This window comes from Argiope bruennichi, chromosome 9, assembly GCF_947563725.1.
Source record: "Argiope bruennichi chromosome 9, qqArgBrue1.1, whole genome shotgun sequence".
NCBI classification, from domain to species: Eukaryota; Metazoa; Arthropoda; class Arachnida; order Araneae; family Araneidae; genus Argiope; species Argiope bruennichi.
In genome coordinates this window covers 100,367,470-100,389,529 of record NC_079159.1, presented here as the reverse complement: position 1 = coordinate 100,389,529, position 22,060 = coordinate 100,367,470, and the positions used below count along the sequence as shown (strand labels likewise).

General features: G+C 26.0%; 2 protein-coding genes across 2 annotated transcripts; one reads left to right on the top strand and one right to left on the bottom strand.

Moving 5' to 3' along the window:
- Positions 1–1,090: 1,090 nt before the first annotated feature.
- LOC129984147 (transcription initiation factor TFIID subunit 7-like) lies at positions 1,091–2,669 on the top strand. The gene has a single exon (XM_056093947.1). The coding sequence runs from the start codon at positions 1,224–1,226 to the stop codon at positions 2,397–2,399; it is 1,176 nt and encodes a 391-aa protein (XP_055949922.1). The 5' UTR covers positions 1,091–1,223; the 3' UTR covers positions 2,400–2,669.
- A 5,431-nt stretch (positions 2,670–8,100) lies between these two features.
- LOC129984120 (ribokinase-like) lies at positions 8,101–16,742 on the bottom strand. Its single transcript, XM_056093904.1, has 8 exons — positions 16,483–16,742; positions 15,735–15,867; positions 14,425–14,488; positions 12,157–12,219; positions 11,918–12,082; positions 11,409–11,500; positions 10,450–10,638; positions 8,101–9,259 (listed from the first exon to the last, which is right to left on the bottom strand). Exons 1-8 carry the CDS (start codon positions 16,533–16,535, stop codon positions 9,077–9,079), a joined length of 942 nt encoding a protein of 313 aa, XP_055949879.1. The 5' UTR covers positions 16,536–16,742; the 3' UTR covers positions 8,101–9,076.
- Positions 16,743–22,060: the final 5,318 nt, after the last annotated feature.

The following is a 22,060-nucleotide window of genomic DNA, read 5'->3' as shown; positions in this document are numbered from 1 at the left end:
ATGTGATAGGATTGATATCATTTTAAAAAGCATATTGAATTGAATGGGTTGGTTTGTTTTTAACTAAACATCTTATTTGGCAATTAATTTATATAAGAAAGTAAACTTTGTTAATTATAAATTTCATTTGATTTTCAGCACAACAATTGTTGCAAATCATTGAAAATTAATTAAAAACAGCATTTTATAAATTGAAATTATAAAAAATTAGATTTTAGTTTCATTACAATACTTTTTTTTTTTTTGCAGAAAAATAACTTTTATGGGATTAATTTGAAAAATATTACGAGAAAACTCAAATCTTGCTTCCTTTTTTTCAATGTTTTTTTTTTTTTTATTTTGAAAAGTTAACAATTTTTCTTTTGAGTTGGAATATGAAAGTGGATTTGAAATTACATGTGCAAAATTTCATCAAAATTCGACAAAAATTGTAGATTGGTACAAGGAATGCTTGCAAACACCTATATATTCTATTTCTTGTATAGAAATATTGTCACATTTTATTTGATCAATTCTTAAATTTCCTCCCATGCGATACTACGCATATAGAATAAATAGTATTGATTCAAAATAATCAATTTACTGATTTAAAAGTTCTGAAATTATTAAAATAGTATATCATCATCGAGAATCCATAAAAATATTTCTAACATCGAAAAAAAATGATAAAATCGATTTTAAAAGAATTTTTACCAGCATGGAATAAATTCGGGTGTGCTTTCATTTTCAATTACGTAGAATTTTTTTTTTAAAAAATGCACCGGTGAAAATGAATTATTTTCATGTCAGTTCAAATAAACTGGAGTGTTTCAACAAAAATACACCCCAGTGTGGTAGACGTTTAATATTTTTTTCATATATTCAAAGCTTACTTAAATTTCCAATAATGATATACAAAGCGTTTTTCCAACTCGCCACTTACAAGATCCTAAATAAATAAAATAATGAAGGATTATTATTTTTTCCTTTTTTTATTTTCTTAATGTTGAACACCTAGCATTCCTACCCCCCCCCCACACCTTGCGATTTCAATTGTATCTGAAATTGGTAAACTATCAAGAAGTGAAATGATGAATTGTTTTCGAAATCGCTCGCTTGAAGCGCTGCCGCGCATGATTGCGTATGTTTTACTTCGGTTTGTTTTGATTCTCTATCGTCGTTAGTAATCCTTAAAATTATACTGATATTTCTTTAAGCAATATTTTTATCAAAGTAAGGCAAATATGAGTGAAGATAACAGAAAAAATAATGGCGACCAGCCGTTTGAACTTGAAAGTCAATTCATTTTACGCTTACCGCCGACTCCCGCAGCAGCCTTAAAAGCTGCTGTACGTTCTGGAGCTATGAATGTCGAAGATAGACTGTCTATACAAATGGATAATGATATGAGACATGCCACTGTTCAGTTTGATAAGTGGACTTTATCAGCAAAAGTTAATGACCTTCCTACTATTATTGAGTCTTGTAAAACATTAGACAGGAAAATCTTCTACAAAACAGCGGACATTTGTCAAATTATGATTGCTCAGGAAGGAGATGCAGTGATGCCTGAAGAAGAAGTATCCCCTAAGAAAAAAGAAAAGGATAAAGATAAACGATACATGTTGCCTCATGGCATCACAGCACCTCTAAAAAATGTTAGGAAGCGAAGATTCCGTAAGACGTTAAAAAAGAAATATGTTGATTTACCAGATGTAGAAAAAGAAGTGAAACGTCTTCTTCGAACTGACACAGAAGCACTACATGTGCGGTATGAGGTTGTGAATGCTGAAGATGAAAAAGCAGATGCCAAAAACAATGAACGTGGCGAATTCGAAGGAGAATCCTTTTCTCTTGAAGAAAGGGAACTGAGTAATTCACAAGCAGCTGATGTTGCCGAATATGACATTTTTGGTGAAGTTCTAAGTAGTTCTGAAGAAAGTGGTGATGAAGAAGATGTGAATGTTGTCGATATTGGGCAGGCTGCTCGTAAATTAGAGAGCATTATTGAAGAACAGGGAAAAAATGATGAAGAATCTAAAGAAGAAATTGATTTAGCTAAGAGCATGCAGTTGAGTCCAGCACAGGAAAATCCATATGAACAGGAATATGAGCATGAGAGTGATAGTATGGCCGTGTCTCAGTTAGAATCTGCAACAGCTGGTGAAAACCTTGGTCAGTTATTGAAAGAACAAAAAACAGAAGAAGAAAAAGTGGCTCTAATGGAGAAACTTGGTGAACTTGAACATATCATATCAAGTTTGCAGGCTAAACGTAGAGCTCAAGAACTTGAAGTAATGAACATTGAAAATCAAGCCCTCAAACAAAGATTTCAAAATAGTATTGAACGTCTGAAACAAGATGAGATGGAAAAACAAATGGAATATGATGAAATAATGAGCATATTACAAGAAAGCTAAGTTCTGTGAAATGTCAATGTGTATAAAAGAGCTGAAACCTGGCAAAAAAATATTGCTTGATGTGATGAAAGAAGATGGAAACTTTTCCCATTTTCTTTTCTCTCTTTTTAATATTATTTGTATAAAACTCATCATTCACATTAAATTCACCACATTCTGTCAAATGACCATTTTCTATAAACAGTTTATAATGTATAAATTGTCAGTGCATGTATAATGTTCTAAAAATATTGAAATATAATAGCTATCCCAAATGGATTTGATCATTCTTTTTTAGATTTAAATTATATTACATATTTTGAAAATTTTTGACAGATGACAGACTTTTTATTTTTTATGGTAAAAAGATGACAAAGATTTCAGACAGATGGATCGATTTGCATAAGTAAAAAAATGTTTGTAACTCTTCTCATGTTACAATGATTTTTTTAAAAAATCACTTGTCCAAAAGATGTTGGTAGTTTAAAATTCATATAAGCTAATAAAATTAATTTATAATAATTGTTTATGAAAATAAATTAGTATTCATTCTTTAAGAATGGTTGTTTTTTGTAAAATTACTACATTGAACTACATTATGTCAGTTGGACAAAACTATAAAATAAATAACCATCTGGAATTCCTATTTTGAGATATCTGTTTTTGCTGAGATGTGGAGGAAATTTAAATGATGCATTTTACAAAAATTTATTCATTGCAAATACACTATGAATTACAATTAGATAAATTGCAAAACAGCAACTTAAATATAGTTTACCTATATTTTATAATTTATCAAACCTCTCATCAGGATTCTTTGAAGTTTTAATGTAATTACCAGAGAATCCTTTCAATACATTGATATATGTATAACTGACATAACTCATTTTAAATTGAGTAAAAATATATCATTTGTTAAAATGTTTACTTTATTAGTACAGCCTATAAATACATATATACATACCTTTGTTCATTACATATTTTTCATGTAATGCAGGGAATCATATTTTTTAAGAAAAAATTTCTAAACAGATATAATATATTTACTTCACCAAATTTTGTATGAAAATATATTGTTCTTTTTCTCCCTTATATTAATTGAATTCTCTCCGATTAATTGGGGATCTAAAATTCTGAAGTTTTGTTGTTATAATTTTATCATAAAAAATTAATACATTTTATGCACTTTTAGAGAAAAAAATAAGGACTAACCAGTTTTTATTATTATTATATAACTATGAGGTCGATGAAATAGATTAAGTTGGATATTTATTAAGTGTCCAATTTTATACAAATATAAACATAAAATAAATAATACCAGGAATAAGCAAATATTTTTCACCAACACTGAAATTAAGTTATTTAAAATGTTTTTTTATGCAAGTTTCATTTGAAAAATTTGATTAAAAGACTCATTGCATATCTTAAATCATTTAATTAAACTACTGTTAATAGTATAAGAAAAAAAATTATGCTGTTACTGCCTGTGTGTGTGTGTATATATATATATATAAGTCCCCAAATATTCCAATTACTCAAAAAAAAATATTAAGAAACTTAAATAAACAAATCTCAAGTATAAAAAATATATATATAATTAGTTTAAATAGTGAAGCTTAGTTTAGTAGTTAAATTTTTAATAAAAGATTGTTCCCTTTTATAGATTTTTGTAAACTCTTTCAATTCATTCAGTTTTCTCACAATTAACTTTTCCCTGCTAGTTATATTATTTTGTTAGTAGTGAAAAGTTTCTGGCTTGCCAAAGAGTATAAGCTTTATATTCACTTTCAATAATTTCCTTTAATAAGAGAAATTTCTTTTTCCATAAAGAGATTCAGAAATCAGATTCTAACTTTATCCATTGACAACTATTTCTTTTGTCATTTATTTCCACAAAAATAGGTGATATTTTGAATGGGCTAATGTTAGTAAAATTTTCAGTTTTTTAGTAATGTTTACAGTGTGGATTCTGCTAGATTGCTTTATGTGACCATAGACTATATGTTGAGAATTTTTCATTCAAATTTCCCATTTCAATATTTTTATTAATTCTGAAAACAATACATGCTTGCTCACAAGAAATAATGAAAATAATCATGGAAAACTCTCCACATTTTATTTAAATGTATCATTTTCAAATAAAGAATAAAAATACCTAATCTAATCTCATTTTCCTGATAGTAAATATCATTGAATAAAGATGATTTGAACAAGAAATCTATAAAGCGTCTTTTTATTGTCTGGTGAAAGCACAATTTAGAATGTGTTTCTTTATTTTTTTGCACTCTTTCTTTGCCAAAATAATATGTTAATTTATTGGAGATTTATTCATATATATTCCGAAAGTTTTTTTAATTAAGTTTCTTACAATCCCACTTGGAAGGCATTTAACTTTATCAGATATTTCTTTTGTGAAATGTAAGATTTGCAATAATTTGTTTCCTGTTATATGTGCATTCTTATTGATTATGCGTAGTTAGAAAAATTATACTGGCATTAGCAATTTACTGAAAAAATAATTTCGACTGAGAAGTTTTCTCCCAAAACATTTTTTTAAAAGTATATGATCATAATTTTACTAATTTATGAATATTAGGTATATAAAAAACTAAAAGTGGATCATCACTCTGATACATTTGAGAAAATGGCTTAATACATTCTGCAACACATGTGAACACAATGAGATATTTGAGAAAATATGTCTCCAATACTTCATTGCATATTTCCTAAGAAAGATATTATCCCTCCTTCGGGTATAAAAAGAAGTGACCTTGGGCAAGGCTGAGAAAGACAAGAGTATACAGATTTCTATTTTCAGGGGCCTAGTATAATAAAGAAATATTAATTTTTCATCATCTATTTGAATCTAAAATTTGTAACTGCTATAATTTTAGAAACAAGATTACTTACCAAATTTCATTTCTCTAAATTGTTGAGTTTTTCTGTAACAGTGTTTATGTGCATGCAAACATAATGACAGATAGATGATCAATTTGTTTATGGATTTTGTTCAAAATTTTGATATGGATATATAGTTTAGGTGCTAAAACTGCGTGCCAAATTTTGCTGATGTAGCATTTTGAAGTTATCATATTCACTTTTACTCAGATAAACAGATTTAAAAATAAAAAATTTCCAAGAAAATGAATTTTCTTCAAAATTTAATAGAAATCTGCAGATTTGATATTAAGAATTTCCAGCTCAAAGCTTTTTCTGTTATAATGTTTACAGACAGATATAATTCCAAAAATAGTTTATATTTTAGCTTGGAATAAGAGTTTGAATTTTTTTTAACGATTACAGTTCTTTTTCTTTGAATGGTTTCTTTTCAAAAAAAATTTTTTTTTTAAATTATTTGCATTATTTTATTTTTGGCAAGAGTAACAAATGACCTACTAGTAATTTTGGAGCATCATAACATGCTTTGATTTAGAAGTCTTGAATCATTGTTCAAAGTCCACAATGAATGCCAATACACATTTTTCAACATATCATTAAAAAGTTCTAAACTTTTGCAAAAAAATTAATTGAAGTAAAAATATTTAAATAATTAACTAATTGTGTCACTAAATCATGTGGAAATATAATTAACAAATGAAATATAACTAACACAAACAAGTAATTGCATGTAGAAAAATAATTTACTGTTAAAAACCAATAATAATGGTTTTATTTGAATGCATAAAATTATCAGTAAAAAAGAATTTTTCCTTCTGTTTCTACAAGCAAAAGGAGGTGAAAGAAGAATAGAGTAAATGAAAAGGATATATTTTCCCCATTCTATCAGTAAATTAATATAAAACTTTTACCTTCTAGGTCTATTGAAATCCCTTAAATGTTGATTCAATAACACAAAGAAAATACAGTCTAAAATTGGGCAGATCTCACATGCTGAAATGGGACTCCCTCACCTCATTAGAAGGAAAATATAAGCACCTGGATAAAAAAAAGTTTTAAAGTTCTTATATAAGGGCCATTAAAAATAAGCAGTTATTAAGGATTTTTAGTGACATTATGTACCTTAGATGATTCCTAAAATAGACTTTCTTCATTTACAAATTTACCATTCAAAGATTAATTAAAAGAGTGATTCGATAAAATGGAATATTAATAGTCTAGATGCTATATAAATTATGAAATATATATTCCATTTTTCCCAAAATGTGTATGAAATTTTTAGATTAGAAAATTCTTTAAAATCTACATTATTAAAGATTCTAGAGAATTATTTTAAAACTGCACAGCTGACCAAAATTTACATTCTATGAACTGTATTTATAGAAGTTTTTAAGTTCTAATGAAAAAAGATTTTAAACAGTAATTTCTAGAACATAAGTGTCAATTCCTAAAAAAAACCCTGATATTTTTAAATGTTGAAAAATGAAAAGGTAAGCAACTTATTTGACATGTATTAAATTTTTATTTATGGCGATTTTCCACATTTTTATAAATAAGATTCCACTTTCTCATGTTAAGTTACGTTATTATTTAATATTTCATACTTTCTTTTTCCTATGGTTAATATGGATAGGAATAATTAAATAATTATCCTATTTTGTTTCTAAATTAAAAAAATAATTTGTGACAAATTCTGATAGTGAGAATTATGCCTTAGCCATCATCCCACTTTCCAAATTTTTCTAGAGTTAGAACATTCAGCAAATTTGATAAATTTAATGTAGTGAAGAATCACATATTTGATGTGATTAGATTTCAAATATATAATCCTCTACAATCATCAATCTATTCCACAATCCTAATTTATTTTTAAAATTGCATTATATTTTAATGAGTTAAAATCAATGAAAGGTTATTTCACAAAGACATTCAAATTTTTGTAATACAATAATAATAAATGCTAATTCAGGATAGGAATGGTGATATTTTAATAATCTTGTAGAAAAAAATGAATTAATTTTGCAAATTATAATTATTGTGATGTTATTAATTTATCCCAAATATAATAAAATATTTTATAAATTAAAATTAACAAATGGTTTATATTTCCATTACTTAGTGTTAATGATATAAATGTTATATTTCAAGCAGCATTAATAAAAAAAAAATGTCTAAATTAGATACTTATGCATTTTTATTACTCTGAAATATTTGATAGGATATTTCATAACAAATTTCAATTTATTATAAAATCATAATATAATGATAATTTCATAACAAATATCAATTTTTTTTTTCCGATTAACTAGTACAGTGAATTGAAGTCTAAGAATAAATAAAATATACATAATTTTTTATTGCATGAAAAACAATACATCATTTATTTATTTTTTTCTATTTTAAGAAAGGTTTTTCATATACGTATCATAAAATCTAATTTTGAAATGTTTAGGAAACTGTTTTAAATATGATTCAGATATTTTCAAAGGAATATATTCAATATATAATAACATTTAAATTTTCATGTTATTTCAACTTATCAAAATGGTCAATTAAAATAAGACATCTTTAATTTCTGTAAAAAATTTGGGAGATAAATATTGATACCTAAAATTCATTTTTTAAAGAAAAAAGAGAAAATAAAAAATGGATTTTTATTTTATAAACTTTATAAAAAATACAATTTTTTAATAATATATATAAAATTTATGTACATCAATAATAAATAAATTTATAAAATCTATAGAACATGCCATTCACTTATTAATGATTTTAAGTTTTCTAGTAAAAATTTGTATCTTATAATTACAAAATTAATTATATCTTATAATTAATTCTGTATAATTATTTATTTTTTATAATTACAGAATAAAATTATTTTCTAAAAGGCTGATTATTCATCACAATCATTATTTAAATTTAAAAGAAAATGACAAAAAAAATTTAACTTTTGGAATTCTCTTTGAGATAGTCAGTTATTTTATTTTTATTTATTTATTTATTTTGCTTTTATTTGTAAACTAAAAATGTTTTTAAAAAATATTAGGTAAAATGGTCATAAAATCAAATTATTTTGTTTAATAATTAAAAGGATACAACATTTATATATTAAATAATATAAATATAGCAGAACATATTCAAGTTATATTTCATACGATAGAAATTTATATAAAAACATCAGCTATGTGGGCTAAAGATACAAAAGCATCAAAATAACTCTTAACACATTTGCAGACAGTAGAAGAACACTTGATAAATTAGTTAGCTGTTACTGAACATACTTAATAATTTCAAAAATTTCAGGCAATTTAGAATTTAAATTCATGGGAATGGGATTTATGAATTTAAATGTTTTAGATTCATATCATTTTTGTCAAAATTAAAATTAATTCACAGTATTAATATCTCCAAACATATTAAGTTGATGATCAGTATGAAAACTCAGAAATCCAAACTCTTTCTCCAATTTTTAAATTATTAGAAAATTAACTTCTCTTTTGTTTATCATTTTATTATTTTTACCTTTCTTCATTAACCAATTATTTGACAACAAAAAATAGGGTTTGAGAGAAAGGTGTATTCCATGTGATAAGAAAACATGGTAAGGAAACCTGCTTTACTGATATGATAGTTCTTTTCAGTATCCAAAAGAAAAAATTAATATTAACATCTGTGTCATTCATACAGAAAAAAAATTTGTAAAATTTTTGTCATTTGATTATTTATATATATTTGCAATTACAATCAAAATATTTAAATATATTATTGATAATTTTCCATAAAAACTAATAAATTAATAATTATTTTTGCATGAAAAATTCTTCTGGAATGTCTTCTCTGTTAGGAAAACTGGATTGTGTGCCTTTTTTTAAGACACTAAGAGTGGCAATTTCACAGGATTTCCCTATAATAGTTGAAAGATCCATATCAGGATACTCAGAAAGAAAGTAGACAAGGCTGCCCATGAATGCATCACCAGCACCCTAAAAAAATAGGAGAAAAGGAAACTTTAAACATTATGACATTATTATAAATTTAATGGTCTAACAGTCTTTTAATTATTCGATTACTATTGCAATTCAACATCCTAATTCTGACAGAAATGAACATCTAAAATTTGGCTTTTCAAATTGATAATCACCTAAAACTTCAAGAATGCAACTATGCATGTCTTTAATCCATTAAAAACAACTTAAGTACAACTTATTTCCATAGATTTCAATAAATTATGTTTAAAACAACAAGATTAGGATACATGTGAAATAAAATTAAATTTTGTGATTTTTTTAAGGAAAAGTATTGAAAAAAATTAATAAAAAATCATGATTAAAAACTTTATATTTTTTAATAAATAAATATAAAAATAAAGATTATTTTGAAATTCCTAGCATTATGGTGAAAATAAATCAAAGTAAAAACTTTACAAAATGATGACTCTTATATTTTAAAATCTAGCTAATGAATGATATATGCTAGATGAAATCAGTTTAGTATTGTAAGTGACAGAATCAGAAATCTCTTTATAAACAATTCATTAATATATTTCAAGGACTTTCAATTTTCATTCCAAGCTGTTTATTCTGATCATATTTATTTATTTTTAGGGTTTTCTTTCTGCAGAGGAATAATGTTAAAATTGACTATTATTTAATATAACAATTTTTGAAGATGTAAAAATCTCAAAATTTTTCTGCGTTTTTACTTTATATATATTAGTGAAGCTTATCAATATTGAGCTAATAAAAAAATTCAATGTTATTTAAAAAATATTAACATATCAAAATAAAATATTTTATACAGATTGTGTGTTTTTTTTAATTGAAATATTTTTTTTTCCCTCCAATATTAGTAAAATTTATTTTTCTTACATTTACATGCTCAAATAAATGAATCTGTAGACACTATTAAAAAGTAATAAAGAAATTTACAATTAATAATAAATGATATTTTTAAATAAGGAAAAAAAATCAATCAGAATAATATTTAATAATATGAAATGAAGAATTATTAAAATAAAAAGTACTTCTACCATTGGAAATTTAAAAAATATTTGAAAACTAAAATTCATGATTCAATTCACAATGGAATTTTTTAAATAAAATTCTTAAAAAATTAAGAACACTTGAATATTTAGAAAAATGAAATCTCACTACAACCAATAAAAAATATTTACAGTGCAATCCACAGCTTTCACAGTCCTTGCAGATATGTAACTGAAATCTTCTTGGTTTTTACTTTTAAAAACGGCACCTTTAGAACCCAAAGTGAGGATTACAGTTGAACAACCTTTCTTATGAAGAATTTTGAATATCTCAACACAGTCTGATACATCATTCAGTGGCAAGCCAGTTGCATCTTGTGCCTGAGAATAAATAGAAAAAAATTATGATTTACAATTATCAGTAAATGTACCAATGTACTTGTCATGGGCTGGTAAACAATTTAATTCTAAATATATGAATAAATATTTAAATATATTACATAATAATATGTGTATGTAAATATATTACATAATAGTAATATGTAATAATGCATTAATATATCAGTAAAATTCACTTTATTTCAAGAAGTTTTACCAACTTGTAAGTATTATTGTCAGTGGAACTATGATGATATTTTAATGGAATTTTTTAATTACATTTCCTATGAATAATTCTATTTCTTTTTACAAATTCACACTTTATTTTTAATTAGTTTCTGCTCATGCCCAAATATTTTAAATATTATGTATCAACATTATTCGATTTAAAATTATTCATAAAAAATTACCCATAAGTTTACAATTATGAATGTATGATTTAAAATGCTATAAAAATAAAATAAAAAGTAAAATTATTTTTTTATTATTATATCAAATAAACAATGAAACAGACATATTAATGAGCAAATGTTGCAAAAAAAAAAAAAAAAAAAAAAAGATAATATTTGTATATTAGAGATCTTATATATAAATAATCTTGTAAATTATCTGGTGACCTGCTTCACATATTAATAACATCTTTTTTTTTTTTTTCTAACATGGTCAAACATGGTTTTTTCTAACATGGTTAATAATGAAAAATAAAATATACGGAACAAAAACAAAATTGCTTTAAAAAATACTTGAAACAAAGAATAAAATACATAAAATACCTCTATTTCATTGAGACAAATAATATCAACTAAAGGATACAACTTTTCATAAGTTGCATCAGTCGTTGGAGCGGCATTAAGAACAGTTTTCACTGGGAAAAAAAATTGACAAATATTTATTTAAACATTGAGAGAATAAAATTTCTAAATAATGTATAATTGTATTTATCTTTTATTATTTCAAGCATAGATCACATTCTATGGCATGATAAAATAAGCTAGTAAATTATATTTTCTGTTATAATAAAAAAAAATAAGTATATTTTTATGTAACATTCTTGTTAAACACATTACACAGGATTAATTTAAATCTTATAAGCATTTTTTAGTATCTTTCTTTTCTAGATTTTATCAGATTTTAATACAATTGAAATTTTAAAAAAATGTTAGATTTAAATTTATAAGCAGATGGAATAAACTTCAGATTCCTTACAATATTATTTAATGCAATAAAAAAAATCTAATCAAAAACCATACTTTTTTTCTTGCAAAAAAATACAATAACTCACCACCATATTTTCTAGCAAGTTCAAAAGCAGTAAACAGAGTATCCAAAGGGCATTCATAAGTGCACAGCAAAACCTTTGCTTTACTTATCAAATTTTCAGCATCATATATATCTGATGGTTTCAACTCCATGATTGCTCCAGGCACATAGATAATAGTATTTTGCCCTACAAACAAATTACAAGATAAATAATGTTTTCAACATAAGAACAATTATATAGAAATTTTAAGTAACTCTTACCATCATTAGATACTGCAATGGATGCTGTACTGGTATGGGAGGTTTTAGAAAATGTAACAAATTCTAGAACAGAAAAGAAAAAGTCAAAAAAAAAAAAAACCTTCTAAAATATATTTAGAAATAAGAAAGTTATTAAATGTTTATTATTAACTATGATTAAAATAGAATTTACAAAAGAAAATCATTTTTATAATCTTAAAAGAAATTGGATTTTAAGTAAATCATAAAAACCAAGTATAAGATGATAAATTTTATTGCAATCTTAAATCTGAATCATTATTAACTTTTTAAAATAATATAAGAATATGAGTAACTAAGAAAAATATCGAAACATAATCAAAGGAAAAACAAATTTAACATTCAATAAATCCACATATTTTAACTTTAAAAAATTAAAAATTTTATAATGGCTTCTATACAGTACAATGTGTACATGTGTGCGTGTGTACCTTGGAAGGTAAGAATGTGCAGGTCAGCAATTTTTTGTAATTTTGATAAAAAATTAAATTATAATGAATTTTTGGCATTTTTTCCACTAAAAAAATATCATCGAACAAAAATGAATTTATACTATTATGCTATTATCAAAATTTTAAAAATAGTCTTTTTAATGATATCAATTAAGAAATTGTGCTCATTTTACTAAATTTCAGCAATTTCAAAAAAATGGGGGGGGCTTATTTCTAAAATTAGATTGCATTATCACATTGAAAATCAAATTTGTTTTTCATTGGTTCATCAAATATTTAATTGCATGACTTTCTCCCTTAATTGAAAGCTAAAGAAGAATTCTGTTTAATACATGGGTAATTTACAAGATGGAAAAAAAAAAAAAAAAGTGGAGTTGCAGTACTATGGAATTTAAAAGATAGATAAATTGAACATTTTTTTTTTAATAGCCATGTATGCTGTGGGACTGGTTTCTATTAGACAGATACATGTATACAATACACAAAACTTAAATGAGACAATTAACAAGTTTTAATGTCTGTCAATATAACAGAGCCATAGACCTGAAGTTATATATTCAAATCATTTATCTAAAATTAAATGTAAGTAATATCTTTCGTAAACAGAGTAGAGGTGACTAATAAGTAATAAAATAATTTTACTAGAAAATTTAGCAAACCAGTAAATTAGATACTGCAATGGATGCTGTACTGGTATGGGAAATTTTAGAATACAAAAATACACTTTTCTTTTTTTGAAAAATAATATTAGTAACATGTTTTACTAACATTTGAAAGATATTATTAATATTTGAAAGCTCACTAACATATGAAAATTTGAAAAAAATAATACAGTCATAAAATTTCAGAAATGCTTGCAAATAATAAAGAGAAAAAAATTAAAAATTTCTTTGCTTTAGCTTATTTGTTAATAAAAAAAATACACATTTCTTAATGCATGCATAGCTAATAAATTGATATTGAAATCAATTTTAAAGAATAATCAGTACTCAAAACTAAACACTGAAAACAGATTAGTGAAGAATTAGCAAACTTGGTGAAAAAGGATGAATCTAGAAAGTTTGAATAATATGTCACTAGCATAAAGAAATTAAAAAAAATTACAGATAATAAAAAAATACTAAAATTATCTTTCAACAAACTGAGGTCAAAATTTAACTGCTTGAAAATCCCAATTCAGCTGTGATCTCTAGATTGAACAATAATATTAAGCCTTAAAAAATTACTATAAACAGCTAATATTGTCGTTTTATTTTCATTGCTGCATGCATTTTTTTTTTTTTCCTTATATATATGTAAATTTGCTTGCATAATTGGAATTGTAAAGAAACTGTAAAGGTTATGTCTTAAAAACTGAGATTTAAAAAGACATTACCTATTTTTAATCATCCTCCTACCAAATACAAAGTATTGTGTATCATTAAGAGCAGAATAAACTCTAATGTCAATTTAAATCAACATGATTTTTTCACTGTATTTTATTAGGCTAAAAATTCTTGACCTTGCATTTTTCATACAAATTCTGTAATGAGAAATTAGATATGTATTCTTTGTATCAAACTTATAATGGCATGCGAGACAATACAATGTGCAGGCATTAAATTCTATGAATGTAAATTAGATACCAAGAAAAACAGGAGAAAAAAAATTAAGTATACACAAATATAACTATATTCTGAGATAAAAATAGCTGTAGTTTATAGCATATAAATTAATTCATCATCCTAAGTAGTGTGACATAGTTATAATTATTTGTAACAGATTTGCTGAATGTAAAATAGAGTAATTGAATATTTACCAGTATTTATTTCCATCTGTTTCAGATTTTCTAAATATTCTACACCAAAACTGTCATCACCCAGCTAAAAAATAATTTATATTTAAATTAACACAGGATATTAAAACCAAATTACATATAATTGTCAAAAATTTTGCTTTTCATACCCAAATATATACCCTATACTCAGATCTTTGTCTGTATTTATCTAAATAATTGTTGTTGTGTTGTGACTTATGGCACTTTACAAGCCCGCTGACAGTTATTTGTCAGTGATTTAAGCCGAGTGAGTGTCTCTTGTTTTTTCAGTAGCGCCAACTAGGGCCAAGAGTATGACTTAGCTACTTCATGCCTCACATTCACCTGCACAGCCTCTTTTTATAGGGGACACATTCACACACCTCACAAATAGAACACAGAAGAGGAGCAACCATGCTCGAACCAGGACATCTAGATCATTGGGAAGACGCACTACCCCTATGCCAGGACGCTGACATCTAAACAGTAATAATTCCAATCACTAATTATTGAATAAGTATTTGAGAAGATAAAGCTATTTTGTCTTTATCATAAGATATGTTGACTTAATAAATGTTTAACCCAAAATGGAATCTGTGGTTATTATTATAAGATGCATGATGCAAAATTGATCAATATATGATGTTTGAAAATAAAACTTGGCTTTTTTAAAGAAAAATGAAAAGGAAATTGGAAGTATTTCAAAATTAATTACTTTAACAACATAATTATTTGAATAAATCTATATGATTTATAAATTTATTAAGAAATAACAAAAATTGTAATAATAAAATGAGACAAATAGGAAAATGAAACTTAAATGGAAATTACCAATAAACTGAACAGAATATTTTAAGATAATGATTAAAGTTTGAATTTCTTTAATTATGCTTCAATTACTGATTAAATCTATCAATGTAGAATTATTTTACAAAGAGCGAAGTTTTAAAATTTTCTTTAATATTGTAAAATTAAATAACAATCTAATTATTTTTCTACTTTATTTCTAATAGTTTTCAATCAGTAATAACTGCATATTTAATTTAATGAATTTATTATACTGTAAAATAATGTATTAAAAATATTTTTAAAGTATAAGATATTTTATATAAATAAGTCATATTATATAAATAATATTTAAATTATATATATATATATATATATATATATATATATATATATATATATATATATATATATATATATATATATATATATATATATATATATATATATATATATATATATATATATATATATATATATATATATATATATATTCTAATTCACTTTCTATTATTTTAAAATTTTACTTTAGCTATCATAGCAGTCAATGCACCAAGTTTCTTTGACATCACACATTGGTTTGCAGCTTTTCCCCCACATCCTTTTGCAAAATTGAGTCCAGCAAGTGTTTCTCCTGGGCGTGGAAATCTAACAGTATAACTATAAAAAAAGGAGAAAGAAAAAAAATCTTTTACTCTAATAAAAAACAAAACAAAAAAAACTATATATTTGTTTCTATATAAAGAAATAAAAGCTGCAAATACAATATTTTATATATGCATACAATGGAAATTGATTTAACATAATTTGGTCTTAATTTTTTTTGATGTCATATGTTGTCTTTTTTTCCCATGACTATTCAGGTTTTCATCAGTAATACTAAAATAACTGTGTATTTTGTTCAATAAGTATTCACAATATACTAAAAAAATTAACAAACACAGAAATTAATTTATTTGAATAAGGAATAATAAGCCTGAATAAAATTTTTTAATTAGAAATGAAGATACACAGATTAATTTCTAGATAAAAATGATAATAGTATAATTGAAGTGTTTAGAAAATGTACAATATACAAGACCGTTGTCATTTCCAAATTCAATAATTCATTTTTTATTTTTTTCAATCACGCTCATACTTATAAAATAAATTACATCCTGTTTTATTTTTCACTGCATATGAAAATTCAAAGCAAAAAAATTTCACCGGTCTAAACTTTATTAAAAATTGCGCACCAAATAACCATTAAAAAGCAAAATATTCTTAAAATTAAACCTGATTAAATCAACGATGCACCCTCCTACGACTGCAATTGATGGACTCGACATGTTTTAAAGTTTCCAGTTACAATTTTGAAGAAAAGAAATGTGTATCTTTTCATTTAAATGCTTTATCTCTTTCAATTTTCCCCTTTCGCAGTTTTATCTCTCATGAGTTAATTTTGTCTTAGCTTTCAAATAAGATAAGGTCAATTTTATTATCTCTGTACAAAAAAAAATCAAAAAACCCGCTAGCAAAACAACATGTTAACGCCTTTCAATCACATTATTGATTGTTTGATTGATTTAGAAAAATAAAAATCATCAAAAAATCGGGAGGACTTAGGACAGAAATGACTTTGAAAATGAATGAATATTTATATTAATTTCATATGATGAATAATATTTATTCAAAACTTGAGGTTCATAGAGTTATCAACTCTTTCAAGTCATTTGAGGACAGCTATTAAATTCAAAATAACTGTTATTTACTGTTTTATTTATAAAAAAAATTGTGGTCCTTAAAAATTATGGTTTATGGTCCAATCTGATAGAGGGATTTATGCAATTCCGTTTAGATTAGAGATGCATAATCCACAATTTTTGAATAACAAATAATATTGCTATTGTTATTTTTAAATATGCATTCCAAATAACTGTTATTTCAATCATATTATTAATTAAAAATTATTACTTAATATTAAATATAAAATTTATTAATTGTAATTAATACTTAATTTACTAATTTAAATAACGTGTGATTGAATTAATTTATCTGTTTCAGCTTACTTCTTAAATTTTTTTTTCTCAAAACTATTTATTTAATTTATTTATTAGAGTGAACTATTTTCTGGAAAAGGTGAGTTAAAAATATATGTCATTTCTTTAAAATGCTTACTTAGTCCTATATTCTATCAATAGATGGCGCCAGCAGTAAACAGAATACATGTAATCAAAGTCATCATGTCACGAGCAATTAAAAATGATCTGTTTTGAATAGTGCATCATCAAATACGAATATCAGTCACTCCCGTAAAGTGGAGCGGTGACTTCGCACTTTCCAGTGAAGCCTCGCACTTTCCGGTGAAATCACCGCTCCGATAAATTTCAGTGATATGCAATTCAATGATACGATACGATAATTCCAATAACCGGTCCGTTCACTTTTCAATCCAATCACAGATTTCTTTCGAGAGCTTCCATTGGACAGATTGTATCGATTGTTACTTTCCAGTGAAGTCACCGCACCGGCAAATTTCTGTGAAATCATATCGATTGTTACTTTCTATCGTGATCCAAAACCTGTAATCGAAATATCATCAATAAGATCGTATCAAGGATTTGAATCACATCCCTCTTTGAAAAGTATTGATCACTTGTATTTGTGACTTTTTGATATTGGTTACGTAATAACCGCTCTTAAAATATTCGTCATCCCTAGTTTAGATTTTCAAAAAGATGCATAAAACAGAATACAATATATCCCTGCACTATATTATTGTACTATTATATTGAGTAAATATTGTGCGATATGTAATAATATTTCAACAGCACTGAGATTTTGAAAAACGCAGAACAGAAAGTAAAATTCTAACACAAAACTTATGAACTTAACTTAACGAACTTATATGCACTTAATAATTGGTTTAATATAAGATCTTATTCCAGAAAATTTGCTGGAAACATTTTTCGATGGAAGCTGAATTAGAAATGATAGTGAAAAATATTGAAATTTTACATTGATTAATATTGTGAAAACTATATTGCAAATTCTACGTTTATTACAAATTATGTATTGAACATATAATAATTTATTCTTTAGTTTCATGTGTTTCACCTGACAACCAGGATACATTTTTAGTATCTTGATTTTGATTTAAAAATATCAGATTCTCAGTAAAATAACCCTTTTATTTAAATAAAATAATCATTTTTCGTCCTTTATTCACTTAAAGTAAAATAATTTAATGTTCGTAAATGAAAAAGTAAAGATACTTGCATCTGTAACAGATAAACATATTTGAATTTTTAAATTTTGCTCTTGAAGAATTTTTTTATCTAATTATTTCTTTACAAATAGAGAAAACCAAAATTATTATGTTTAAGCAAACTATCTAGAAATTTGATAATTAACCCCTTTTCTTCAAAAAAAAATTAATTTAATGTTGAAATTTTAATTTTCAAAAACTAAATGAAAGCCCAAAAATATTGTTGCGAATCTGTAATGTTGCTTCCCAGCACAGTCAGTTCTATTGTTGGAAAGATAGTTTTATGGACAGTTCTATTGGAATGTGATCAGATGCCGGATCAGTGATTCCCGGGATTGTCTGTAAATTTGTCGACCAATTGCCGATTTGGGGGGGGGGGGGCGATTGGAGATAAATTTCATGATACTAGAATTTTTAGGAATTTTGTCGATAGCATCAATAGGAGGTGAATTATGCTTATTGTTCGAGAACTTCTGTGCCCTACTCCGTATGTTATAAAAGGGCCGCAGTATAAGCCGAAGTCTGGAGAATAGTTAGTATAGTTAGTGGTGCTGAGTCAGCAACGAATTAGTTGGATCAGTCTGGAGAACATTTTAATTCCGTAACAATACTAAATGATTTTAGAAAAATAACTTTTTTACTGTCCCACATATTTAAAAGTTATTATTTTTTAAATCTAACTTCCATAATTTATTCTAATAGCAAATTCTTAATTTTTCCTAGAACAATGAACAAAATATTGTAAAACTTCTAAAACAATATGCGATGTATGTCTATTGAAATTTGAAGTTTAAAAACATTTTTTTAGAGAACTCATTAAGACCATCTTATTATACATGACAAAATATTTAGTTGAAATATTTGATGATAACTAATTATCTCAGACGGCCAGCTGGTTTGTTATGAATATTGGCTATATTTGGTTTCAGATAAATCAATTAGATATAATTTCACGTCAGCGATTCCGCAATAAAGCTATGCTATTTTAATTGTTTTACTCAAATTCCCTTGATTGCGTTTGTGAATCTCTTTAACGAAGAACAATTGATGCATGTCGGACTTTATAGTACTAATAAAAACGTAAATGCCCAATTCATCTATCTTCCAGTATTAGCGACATTACAAGTTAGCTTTTATTCATCTTATAAACTATACAGGTTGTTAACTATAAGTCAAACGGTCTGACCTGTAGAGTGCCAGCACACACACAGACACATATTGTAACATTCCCCGTTTCCCAGTACTGATAAGACATTGTGTTGTACTGATTCATTGTGTCGTCGCTGTTACTTACTAAACTCCTCGACATAGCCAGATGGTGGATCTTTTTACCTGAGTGGTCTCGCATCTGTTCATTAGCCACTACAATGAAAGACCACATACGGAATTCCTCGTCCCAGAGGTATTGACAGTACCTTCAAAGAGAAAGGGGTGTCCGAATATCTAGATGCTAGATGTTTCTCTTTGTGAAAGGATCTTCCCACTGGCGCCGCTGAGAGAGCATATGGCTGAACCCCGATTGGCCGAAGGAAAGCTCAAATGACCAATGTAAATTAAGCGGTGGAAATTGTTGCCGAAATAAAGAGCGGAGATTTTTTTTTTAGAGAGGAGAGAAGAAAAGAATTGCAGAGGACAGTTGGACTACGCCCACGAGTTCGGAGTCTGAGAAACTACCCCTGGAGTTGTCTTGTTGACATGATGGAGAACTGAGTTCCAAGAAAAACCTTCGAATTTGACTGTTGTATCTCCTACTACAGATGTAAATATCTATTTATTTAACCAAGATTAGAACAAGTTGTTCTTTGTATATATATAAGGCTGTAAAATAAAGAATTGTCTGGAAATTCTGCTTCGTTATTTGATCAGTCTAGATCAGGACATTACAACATGCATACATATTCATCTTTATTATTAGTAGATATTAATACCGTTGAGCCAGATGTCATCAAAGATAATCATAAAGATAAAGTTAATAATAATATTGATTGTTTTTATGAGACATTTCCCTTTGTCATTTTAATAAGTACTACAGTTATCTTAAATGCGCAGCTGCCTCATATTTTTTTTTCTATTTTACAAAGGCTACCTTTGTAAATTACCTAATTTATGTAGCCTTTTAGTTGTCTAATAAAATTCTAAATAATATTTCCACATATAATTACATTAATAGAAATCTCTAAATTAAATGATTTTAGTTTTATTTTGCAATGCTTTGCTCCTTATGCCAGTTAAGTTTAAGTCAAAAGCATTTAATTCATTTTTAAACTATTATTTAATTTTGAAATGAAAATTATTAGTGTAAATATAATTGCAAAAAAGTACTTAAAAGAATATTAAGCATTTGTGCATTGCATCCAAATGCCATTATATTAAAAAAAAAGCAACAGAAAAATATAATATTGTATCTTTATCCTTATTTATACTTTTCCTTATTTCATTTAACATTAGGATTAAATGTCAACCGAGCTTTTCCTTTAAAGGCTTTATTACACGGACAAATATCGTCTACACTTTCGTGGACAGTTTTCCGTTTATACCCGCAGGCAACCGGTCAACTAGGATTTTCGTCATCGTGGACTGTTTTCAACCGGCTTGAGAGTAGACGATAGTGACGGAAAGATTGTTTGCAAACGAAATTCAACCAATCGTGCATGGCTTTGGTAGTGACGTAGTTGCCAAGAATGGCGCGATTGACGCCAATATGAAACTAATTTGTAAACACATTTCCGAATCACACGGCAAAAAAGGCTGTATGGTCGTGTGATAAAAAATGGGTTTTGATCGATTTTATTCGTGAAAAGCCGGCTATTTGGAATCCATTGAATATTCATCATTAAAGAAAAATGTTACACGAAAAAATTCATACAATAATTATCAGAAGATGAAGAGATATTGACACACGTAGATAGTCATCAAAACCCAAGAAAATTTATTTTCAGAATTGAAAAAAATTATTAATGTTTAGGTGAACTATCTTCTTGTAAACTGTATTTGATCAGATTAAATCTTTAAATTTTTTTTAAATAATGGTAGAATTATTGAATTTCTAAAATATGTAATTAACATCTTCCATACAGTTAAAAAATTATTTAATTAATATGCGGTTGTGAAAGTCAATAAAGTTCAATTCATTTTCTTACCGCTGAAATATTGTTCAGCGCATTATATAGTACATTTGAGGGAATTGCAGAATATGAATGATTCTGTTATTATTTCATGTTTTAATCAATAAATAATAGTGAAGTTTTTATTTTTAAAATTAATTACATATCCAACTCACAAAATCGCTTTTTTAGCATATTTCTGTGTTAAATTTGATTTTCACAATTTAATCTATAAAATACCAATACAGATACATTATGCAATTATTAGGGGGGGGGGGTTGTATGTAAACCGGTCATTATTAGTGAAAAATTAACAAAATTGATATAACAGCAATATATCCCAGAATATAATGTACGGAATGTACGGTATTCACAAAACAGAAAAAGCAATAAAGAGCGATAAATTAGCCATAAAGTACACCTGTGTTTTAGGTTTACCATACAGCAAATCCCCACGTGACGTCACTACACACATTTTTCCATGCGCATTTCTCCACGAAAG

What these genes read in the sequence shown, in the direction of transcription:
- LOC129984147 (XM_056093947.1), top strand. Translation starts at nt 1,224, where the DNA reads ATGAGTGAAGATAACAGAAAAAATAATGGCGACCAGCCGTTTGAACTT.
- LOC129984120 (XM_056093904.1), bottom strand. Translation starts at nt 16,535, where the DNA reads ATGTCGAGTCCATCAATTGCAGTCGTAGGAGGGTGCATCGTTGATTTA. An exon ending in ACAGATGGAAATAAATACTG is followed by an intron (nt 12,220 to 14,424) that starts GTAAATATTCAA and finishes TTTCTGTTCTAG; the next exon opens with AATTTGTTACATTTTCTAAA. An exon ending in CATTGCAGTATCTAATGATG is followed by an intron (nt 12,083 to 12,156) that starts GTAAGAGTTACT and finishes ATTTGTTTGTAG; the next exon opens with GGCAAAATACTATTATCTAT.